This window comes from Rhincodon typus, chromosome 2, assembly GCF_021869965.1.
Source record: "Rhincodon typus isolate 14 chromosome 2, sRhiTyp1.1, whole genome shotgun sequence".
NCBI lineage: Eukaryota > Metazoa > Chordata > Chondrichthyes > Orectolobiformes > Rhincodontidae > Rhincodon > Rhincodon typus.
This window is the reverse complement of record NC_063333.1, coordinates 6,383,389-6,394,303: the sequence shown is the minus strand read 5'-3', so window position 1 is coordinate 6,394,303 and position 10,915 is coordinate 6,383,389. Positions and strand designations below refer to the sequence as shown.

At 43.1% G+C, this 10,915-nt stretch overlaps 2 protein-coding genes across 2 annotated transcripts in view; both read right to left on the bottom strand.

The window, feature by feature from the left end:
- naprt (nicotinate phosphoribosyltransferase) overlaps positions 1-10,915 on the bottom strand; it is a 113,899-nt gene that overhangs the window by 76,284 nt on the left and 26,700 nt on the right. The gene's annotated exons all lie outside the window — the stretch shown is intronic.
- pycr3 (pyrroline-5-carboxylate reductase 3) overlaps positions 4,743-10,915 on the bottom strand; it is a 17,697-nt gene continuing 11,524 nt past the window's right edge. The window contains exons 4-6 of the mRNA XM_048610878.1: positions 10,171-10,383; positions 9,459-9,551; positions 4,743-5,348 (exon numbers count right to left, since the gene is read on the bottom strand). Coding sequence (XP_048466835.1) covers positions 5,166-5,348; positions 9,459-9,551; positions 10,171-10,383 — 489 coding nt within the window. The 3' untranslated portion in view covers positions 4,743-5,165. The remainder of the gene's footprint in view (positions 5,349-9,458; positions 9,552-10,170; positions 10,384-10,915) is intronic.

Sequence of the window (10,915 nt, the reverse complement as noted above, 5' to 3'; positions counted from 1 at the left end):
TCATCCAGCTCTACACCTCGTTATCTCAGATTCTCCAGCATCTGCAGTTCCTATTATCTCTGCCCAGTTTCTGTCTCAGCTTGGCAACACGTTCCTCCCAAGTTTTGGCACATGTCCAGGTAATCTGTCCTGATGGTGAAAGGGATAAGGGATCAGTTGGTCCAATTTCCAAAGAAAATGACCTTGCTCTTGCCTTGATTTACCTTGGCACCCAAGGCCAGTCGAACTGGGGATGTCTGTACTGCATATGATGTTAATACAGGACAGTGCAGTTCAATGGAACAGGCTGAATAAACCAGAATGTTTTTTCCTGTCCATTATCTTCCAGATGTTCTTATCTTTTCAGGGTCATGTTATTTCAATGGCTTAAACGTGAAACATTTAAGATCCAGAAATAAACATGGAAGGAAAGTGAACCAGCTGCATGTTTACTCTGCTTTATTCTTGGATCAAAACAAGGGACAGAAGATGAAGAGATGAGTTCACAATGGGGGAATTTAATATGGGAACTGACACTGGGCTCAGCCACTGATTGGGTGAAGTTTCTGAGCCAACACAACAAGCAGGGCCCGGATATATAATCCACACATGTAAACATACAAAAGAATTGGCAAAGAATCATACTCATTCTACACGGTAGGTAATATCACTATGCAGACTACTGTCCAAAGCCCTTGTAATACTGTCTCTGGAGATGGATCAGATGATTTCTGAAGAAGGGTCCGGACCCAAAACATCAGCTTTCCTGCTCCTTTGATGCTGCCTGGCCTGCTGTATTCCTCCAGCTCCACACCTTGTTATCTCAGACTCCAGCATCAGCAGTTCCTACTATCTCTGATCAGAAACATGACCACTTCAACTAAATTCTCCACAATTCCTCCTCCATTCCAGAGGCTCCAGGAGAGTCACAGGACATTTCAAATTCACCATGATGTCCCTGTAACTGGCCGTGTTCACAAGAATTTTTCAAGTTCCTTCGAAGGGACTGTCAGGGCCTCAAACTCACCACTCATTGCAGATGTTTGATTGCGAGCATGAAGACTCCGTGACCAGCCATACTGTCCGGTATCTGTTGGCCCAAGGTCCAATCTCACTGACCATTCCCATTGCAAACAACCACACTGTATCCAAGCCCTTCGCATTTTAAAAGCATCAATTATATCACCTTTCAGCCTATACATCAATAACCTCCAACCTCATGATTTATCCTAACTAAGATCCTTTGTAGATTTTAAATTATCCTATTGCCTCCCTGTGTATCATCTCCAGTGCCTCAATATCATGGATCAATGAGGATATCAAAACTTGAAGTAGCCTTAGTGTAGAATTCACCATTTTCCCTCAGTAGACCTACTAATACAACAAAACAAACTAATTTCACTTGTACAGCATCTTTCTTCTTCCGTAGTCCTCTGCCCCTAAGACGGGTCCAACTCACAATGCTACAGCCTCCACCATGGGCATATACACTAATAGTTTGGATGAGGAAAGTGAATGTACTAAAGCCAAGTTTGTGGACAATAGAAAAATAGATGGGAAGGCAAGTGATGAAGGTAACACACAGAGTCTGCAGAAGGCTATAGACAGGTTAAGCAAATAGGCAAAAACTTGAATATAATGATGAGTAATGTAGGGCTATTCATTTTGGCAGGAAGAAAAGGAGCTGAATATTACTTAAATACAGAAAGATGCAGCATAGAGGGATTTGGGAGGACTCATGCATAAAACACAAAAACTAGCATCCAGATTCAACAAGTAATTGAATTTGAATTAGAATTATTGTCACAGATACACACGAGAACAGTGAAAAGGTTACAAGTTGCCATTTTACACTCTCACCCCACTGCCGTCCGCCTTGGGCTGCCTGCTCCCACTCTCACCGCTGCTCAGGATGACTGCCATTGACACAGGGGACCTCTCTCATTGCCACGTTGGGCTCGCCCTCCCATTAGAAAGGCAAATGGAATTTTGGCTTTAATTCAAAGGCAATGGAGTATAAAACTATACAAGGCACTAGTCAGACCATATCTAGAATACTGTGAAGTTTCAGACTTCTGTCTAAGCAAAGACATGCTGGCTAGACAAACAGGAGGCTGGAAGATGGCAAGCCAGGCAGTATTGGAGTGGGGGGAGATGTCCAGTCCTGAGAAGGGTAATACCTAAAACGTCGACTGCTCCTTTCCTCCAGATGCTGCCTGGCTTGCTGTGTTCTTCCAGCCTCCTGTGTGTCCACCTTTGATTCCAGCATCTGCAGTTTTTTTTTGTCTCTGAAGATGTGCTGGCATTGGAGATAGTCCAGAGAAGGTTCATTTGGCTGATCCAGGTATCGAGGGTCTGTCTTATGAAGAGAGGATGAACAGATTGGACCCGTACTCATTGGAGTTTAAAAGAATGAGATGCAACCTTATTCTTACAAGATTTTTAGGGGACTTGACAAATGCTGAAGAGCTGCTTTCTCTGTGGGAGAGTCTAGGGCTGGAGCATAATATCAGCATAAGCGGTCACTCTTTTAAGACAGAAACGAGGAGGAATTTTGTCTCCGAGGGCATTGAATCTGTGAATTTCTTTACCGCAGAGGGCTGTTGAGGATGGGTCATTAAGTATGGCCAAGACTGAGACAGATCAATTTTTAAATCATGAAAGGAATCAAGATCATGTGGTAAAGGCAGGAAATTGGAGTTGAAGATTATCAAATTAGCCATGACCTCACTGAGCAGTAGAGCAGACTCAATGGGTCAAATGGCCGACTTCTGCTCCTAAGTCTTATAGCTTTATGACAAGGAGACAGGTCCTGAATTCATGCCAGTTGGAATGGGTTTCAAACCCTTTGTTGATATCAATTTGATATGCACTAGCTGTCTAGCCAACTTTTGAAATCATTGATTATTTCTGCTTCCTTTCTTCATATATCACCTGCATTTCTGTCCAAAATGTGAAAGCTGTGTTGTGCAGTCTGTGTATCATTAGCTAATTGAGAGTTTCTCCTTGTCTAACCACATGGCGCCTGTCATCATCTTGTACTCTTCGATCATATCTCCCCTCAAACTTCTCTGTTCCAAGCAGAATAACCCCAAGTGTTTCAATTTAATCTTGTAACTATGGAATCAATCTGGCAAATCTCCTATGCATTCTCCCGAGGACTTTCATATCATTATCAAGATTTGGTGACCGGAATTGGACACAATACAGAGACTGGGCCTCAACAGAGCTTTACAAAGATCCAGCCTAATCTTTTCGCTTTGACACTTAATACCTAAAGCCCAAGGTCCAATATGTTCTGTCCCCTTGAAAAACATTTCAGTAATCTCGCACTTTTCAGCAATATTCAAGTTCTGTAAAACAAAGTGACAACTCTTAAATATTCCAATGTGGGGGCTCTGCACCTCTAAACGTATACACCTTGTATGTCCTCAATAGGTTCCACCCAAACACATACTCTTTTCAAGCTGGTAAATGACTTTTTACTTTCCTTATCGTCACTACCATTGTATTCTCATATTCTCTCTTTGCCAGCTTTATTTGTCTCAACCTATTGCATCGACCTCACTTAAATTCAATGGACATTTACTAAGCCTATTAAATATCCTCTTTTTTTTTGTTCCATTATATTTTCTATCGATCTCATTTCCCCAGGGGCCCTGCTTTGGGTTCTCTCACCATTCCGATTTAGAAATACATCTGTTCCTGCAGGGTCACTGGGTCAAAATCCTGAAACCCCTTTCCTAATTATACTGTAGGTCTATCAATACCAGATGGACTGCAGAGGCTTACAAAGACAGCTTATCACCATGATCTCAAGGGCAATTCTGGATGGACAATAACTGCTGTTCCAGCCAATGTCACCCATATCCGGTGATAGGATGAAAAGAAATCAAACCACTTCCCCACTGACATATTACATCATACTTATGATTTGTGCCATGTAGCTAGTGAACAGATTTGTGCATACAGATGGGGAGCAATTCATTATAGAATTTCCAGCCTCTGATCTACTCTTTGTAGCCACAGTATGTAGATGGTCAAGTCAGTTAACTTTCCATTTGATGATAACCAGCTTGATGTTGATGCTGATGATTCAGTGATGGTAATGCAGTTGAACATTAACAGGTGTTAGTCATTGTTAGAAATGTCATTGCTTGACACTTGTGTCACACAGTCAGCGCTTACCACCTACTGGCCCAAGCCTGGAAGTTTTCCTGATATTTCTGAGTTTGGACATGGGCTGCTTCTGAGCAGTCATGAATCATGCAATTATTAGCCAAAACCATCACTTTAATTCCTTTATGGGATGTGGGTATTGCCAGCTAAGCCAGCATTTATTGCCCATCCCTAATTATCCATTCCTAATTACAGTCAACCCCATTGTTGTGGGTCTGAAGTCACATGTTGGCCAGACTGGCAAAGACAGAAGATTTCCTTCCCAAATATGCACTCAAACTAGTGGGTGTTTACAACAATTCGCAATGGTTACATGGTCACCCCTGTCCCAGAATATTGGACTGGGGCTCTGGATTACTGGCCCTGTGACATTACCATGTGACCATCTCTCCCCACCGAGCTTCGTTGACGAAGCAGCTAAAGATGGTTAAGTAGAGAATGATGTCATAAATGTGCAATGGTGAACATAGAAAAGCCCATCCATTTGTTTGGAAGATTAACTGGAGGAACTCCTCTAAAATAGATCATTGGTGCTCCTCCGTGACTAGATATTGGTGATTCAGATTGGAATGGTAATGATACTGTTTGCCCAACGATGCATCAGGAATATTTTATTTTACTTTAACCCAGTAAACCTGTCATATGGAAGCAGAAAAAAAAGGTGAGGTTTAACATGCAAATCTGAGGAGCTTCTGTTCTTGCCCAGATTGGCTTGAAGGGTTATTGGACCCGAAACGCTGACTCTGCTTTCTCTCCACAGATGCTGTCAGTCCTGCTGAATTTCTTCAGCAATTTCTGTCTAATATTTCACATTAGAAGTTGGTTTATGCAGTGGATTTCAGATGTCTCTTGAATCCACCCCAAACCGCACCCAAAGATGAATTAGTCTCTCTCTTTAGTCCCTCTTGGGCCCCAGATATTGATGGCCAACACTGTAAAGCCCATGGAAATTTGGAACGGTTCTAGGAGCATGCCCTACAACCATCGTGCTTCCTCCTTCGCTGAAACTAGTTTTTACCGAGTTCACGGGCTCGGTTTGTTGCAGCTTCCACCGCGTTCATGACAGTGCAGCGTAGGTTTCCCTTCTCCAGCTCATACAGGCCGTGGATGGTGGTTCCACCTGGTGTACAGACATCACTCTTCAGTTTCTCCAGGTGGTCCTCAGTCCCCAAGATCATCTTTGCAGCTCCCTGAGAAGTTAGCATACACAGAGAAGAAATTATTAAAAATGATCTTGCAAATTTATCATCTATATAGTAGAAGGTTCAGGAGAAGCGCAGTAGGGCTGGCAGCATCCGAGGAGACACAGAGTTAACACTGAGTCCAAGTTCAAGCACTGAAGATCAGACCCGTCCCCACTGTAAATGGATACCTCTCCCTTTCTCTGCTTTGACCAGCAAGGAGGGATCATCTTTTTCTGCCTCATCAAGACGTTTTCTTTCTCTCCCTGTTCCCACAGCTATATTCGGCAGTTCCAAGCAAACAAGTTCATCATAATTTTATACGTCCATGCCCAATTTTTCTTACCTTCTTTCCCAAACTCAGCAATTCATGTGTCCGAAAGTCTTTCCACCAGCTACAAGGCACAAATCAGGAGTGTGATGGAATATAATCTACTTACCCGGATGTTTGGCACCACATCCATCATCTTCGACATTTACTCCCTTTACCACCGACACTCATTAGCAGCAATGTACCATTCAATTGTACCATCTACAAGATTCATTGCAACAATTCACCAAGGCTCCTGTGACAGCACTTTCCAAACTCACCACACTTCCACCTAGAAGGACAAGGGCTACAGATATATGGGGATACTACCTCCTGCAAATTTCTCTCCAAGCCACTCACCATCCTGACTTGGAAATATATTGCCATTCCCTCCGAGTCACTAGGTCAAAGTCCAGGAACTCTCCTCCTAACAATATTAAGAGTGTCCCTACACCCATGGACTGCAATAATTGAAAAAACAGTGCACCACCATGTTCTCCAGGGTGATTAGGGACAGGCAATAAATGCTAGCTCAGTCAAATCTCATGACCCACAAGTGCATTGAAAAAAGTCCTAGCAAGCCACTCATTTGAATAATCCTGCTACGAAGTCTAAGAAAAGGAATGAAACTGGATGGGCCACCAGCACCGATCTAAGGACTGAAGCCAACAGTGACACACACAGCACCAGTGACTACAAATCTCCTTTATTAAATCTGGGACCCTGTGCCAAAATTGGGAGACTTGTTCTGCAGGCTACTGAAGCAATAGAATGACATAATCATATACATAGAAAGCTACCTTACAGACAATGTCCTGATATCACCATCTCTATTTCTGAGATGGATGTCCTTCTCAAAAGCCAGATATACCTAACCTCTGGTGGGTCTAACGGTGGTACACAGTTGGGAGGGAGACGCCTTGGGATTCCTCAACACTTTCTCCGGACTCCATGAATTCATTGGTAAGGAAGCTTCCTGCTGATTATTATTTATTGGCCCACCTTGGCTGATGAAGCAGCCCTCTTCCATGTTGAAGTGGAAACAGCATTAAGATACAAAATTCTGGGTGGAGAACTTCAACATCCATCACCAACAGTGGCTACTTATCACCACTACAGACCAGTGAGTCCTAAAGGACGTAGCTAGGAGACCGAGTCTACAGCAGGTGTTTAGGGAACCAACGAGACTGAAAATCTACTTGATTCTGTCCTCACCAATGTACCTGTCCATGACAGTATTGGTAGGAGTGACAGCCACAAGGTACTCGCGGAGATGAAATCCTGTATTCATATTGGGGATAACCTCCACTGTGTTGTGTGGCACTATCATCATGCCAAATCGAACAGATCGAGCAATTCAAAGCTTGGCATTCATGAAATGCAATGGGCCATCAACAATGGAATTGAAATCAACCACAATCTACCTTTACTATCAAACTGGGAGATCAATCCTGGTTCAATGATGAGTGCATAGGGTCATGCCAGCAGCAACATCACGTATACCTGAAAGTAAAATAGTATGCTAGTGAAGTTACAACACAGGCTTACTTGCATGTGATAACACCAAGTGATTCCACGTGCAGCGGACCAGATCTGACCCCTGCAGTTCAGAAATCCAATCATGAATGCCAGGGGAATTAAACAACTCACCGCAAGAGGCTGATCCACAAACATCCCCTGTTTCAGTAGCGTGGGAACCCACTATAAAACACAATGCTGAAGTTATCTGCATCCACCTTCAGCCTGAAGTACCCAGATGATGATTCATCTCAGACTCATTCTAGAATTTCCAGCAACAAGGATACGAGTCTTCAGCCAATTTATTTTGTTCCATTTTGCTGACATCAAGAAAAAGCTGAAGACACTGGATACTACAAAGATGATGGGCCCTGACAGCATTCCGATAATGATACTGAAGACCTGCGCTCCAGAACTATGAGCAACACTAGCCAAGATTCCTGGATAGCAGGACTAACGCATGGGGTGTGACTGGATTAGTCTGGATTACATTCACTAAAGTTTAGAAGATTAGACAGGGTAGATGCAGGAAGCATGTTCTCAATGACCAGGGAGTCCAGAACCAGGGATCACAGTTATCACAGTTTAAGGATGCAGTGTCGGCCTTTTAGGACAGGCATACGGAGAAATTTCTTCACTCAGAGTGGTGAGCCTCTGGAATTCTTTGCCATAGATGCCAAAACATTAAAAGACTTTTAAGAAAGATGTAGATACACTTTTTCGGACTAAAGGTATCAGAGGATATAGGGAGAAAGCAGGAACAGCTTACTGACTAGGGTGATCAACCACAAGCATATTGAAAAAGTGGAGCTTGCTTGAAGGGCCAACTAGCTTACTCCTGTGCCTATATTCTACATTTCTAGTAAAGCTATAACTGGCATCTACTCATCAAATGTGAAAAATTGTTCAGGTACACCCTGTCCACAAAAATAAGAACAAATCCAACTTAGACAACTACTGCACTAACAATCTACTCTCAATCGTCAATAAAGTAATGGAAGGGACTGTTGACTGTGCTATCAAGCAGTACTTGGGAAGAATAACTTCCTCACTGACACCCAGTTAGCCTTACATCAGGGCCACTTAGCTGCTAATTTCATTACCCCATCTTAATCCAAATAGACAAGAGTTAAACTCCAGAAGTGAGATATGAGTGACTGGTCCTGACACCAAGGCAGCATTTGACTACTACATTAAAAGCAAATCAAAACATGATCTATCAAACCAGCTTTCAGCCTCAGATCGGATTTGTCCAGTAGTAACATCAGCTAGAATCATAACAGCTGATAACTGGCAAGTAACATTGATGCCACACAGGTAACAGGTAATGACTATCACCAACAGGAGAATCCCTAATCACTTGTCCCTGATATTCAATGGCATTACTATCACTGAATTCCGCATTATCAACATCCTGTGGGCTGCCATAGACCAGAAACTGAATTGGGCCAGCCATATAAATACCGTGGCTAAAACAGCAAGTCAGAAGCTAGGAATTCTGCAGCAAGTAATTCATCTGCTGGTAACTCATGTCATTGGGATGTCTTCCCAAAGTCTGTCCACCATCTACAAGGCACAAGTCAGGAGTGTGATGAAATTGTCTCCAGTCACTCGAATGGGTGCAATGTCAACACTTGAGAAGCTTGACACCATATAGGACAAAACAGCCATTTGATTCGTACCACATTTGGCATTCACTCATGAGGGTATCACTGGCTCTCTGACTAGGCCAGAGGACAGTTAAGAGTCAACTGCATTGCTGTGGATTTGGGGTCGCATGTAATCCAGACAAGAAAAGGATGGCAGTTTCCTTCCCTAAAGGACATTAGTAATTCAATATTCACTCACTTCACTACCAAAAGAGATGTAGCAATATTTTCTACAAGATGCAGTGCAATAACTCGCCAAGGCTCTTTCAACAGCACTGTACAAACCTGTAATTTCTCCTTCTTAGTAGGACATAAGCATCAGTTCCACAGGAACACCACCACCTAAAAAGTTCCCTTTCAAGCCACTCACCATCTTGATTTGGAAATATATTGCCATTGCTTCATTGTTGTTTATTTAAAACCTTGGAACCTACTTTCAACAACACTATAGATATCCCTACACCACCAAGGACTATAGAGGTTCAACAAGATGATACCCCATCACCTTCTCTCAGGCAATTAGGGATGGACAATAAGCTTTTGTCTTGCCAGTGATGCTTTCATCACATGTATATTATTCATCATTATTTTATTAGAAAAAGAAGACATCTTTAATTCAAAAGTGTCTAATGTGTCACCTACCAGTAGTGTCTGAGCTACCATCTTCTTTGACAATTCATACGGCATTCCCATCTTAACACCCCCTTCTGTCAGAGCTGCAGCAAATAGGTAAACCTATGGAATGAGAAAGAAGAGCTTGCATTTACATAGTATGGTTCACAAATTTTATCTTCCAAATACTCTTGACAACCAAGGAAGTAGTTCTGAAGAAGTTGCTGTAATGCAGGGAACACAGCTACCAATTTGCACTCAGCAAGATCCTACAAACATAATGTGAAAACAACTAGATAAATCAGGTTTTCGAGGACATTGGTCAAAGATTAAATAACAGCCAAGTACCCGAGAGAACTTTGTTGCTCTTTGCTGAAACAGAGTTCCTGTATCAGGGCAGGGAGGTGAGTTCTACCAAAGAAGTGGCAGTCATGATTGGCTGAATAGCCTCTTTCTGTGCTGTATCATTCTGTAGTTCTAGTTCTTGACCATGATACAGCTAATAAAAATTTTGGAAAAAACATTTGGTATTGCTATGATGTTCCATGAAGTTGAATTACTGACACTTATTTCTAATGCTAGAGAGCATCTAACAGCCCAGCGTGGAGGTCAATACCTTCATGAAAGGAACGAAAGGCTGGCCTTATCTTTACAGACACTGACCAGGCAATGCTGTGCTTCACTAAAGTCCGTCAAGCACCATATTAACACATTGCAATCCTTTGCTTCCTACAATACCTACATATGCCACTCCACTCCCACTGAGCCCTGTGTGGATGTCTATGTAGGATTCCGGAGTTTCTTCACACAATCCACAGGAAGATACGAGGCCCTTCAGGACAGCACCATCCTGCTCCCTGGCACAGCTCCCGCGACAAAATACCATCGAGCCCTCCTGCACCACACACGGGAGGTTTGGCATCATTCGTAACACCTTGGTACCCACAGGCAGCAGCTGAGAAGACAGACACACAGAACAGGGTATGAGAAATATCTCAGAGAATTTAAGAGTTATGGCGGCAGAGGTGGAGCCCATCAAGCACACACACCTCATTAAAACATATCAGAGGGTTCTAAGGTTTTGGAGTAGATCTGTAGCTCGGGTTGTGGGTGTTGAGGTTGGTTGGCTTGCCGAGCTGGTTTGTTGTTCCGCAGACGTTTCATTACCATGCTGGGTAACATCCTCAGTGCAGCCTCTGATGAAGCATCATTGTGTTTTCCCGCCTGGTTTTTAAACTCTGGGGTCTGTTGCGATGGATTGCCTCACTTCCGGGTTTCCTCCGTAGTGGATTGTATATGGGGTCGAGTTCAATGTGTTTATTAATAGCATGCTTCGTGAAGTGCCATCCTTCCAGGAATTCTCGTGCTCGTCTCTGCCTAGCCTGTCCCAGGATCTTGGTGTTGTCCCAGTCGAAGTCGTGGTTCTCCTTGTCCACGTGCATTGAGATGAGTGAGTATTGGTCGTGTCTTTTTGTAGCCAGTAGGTG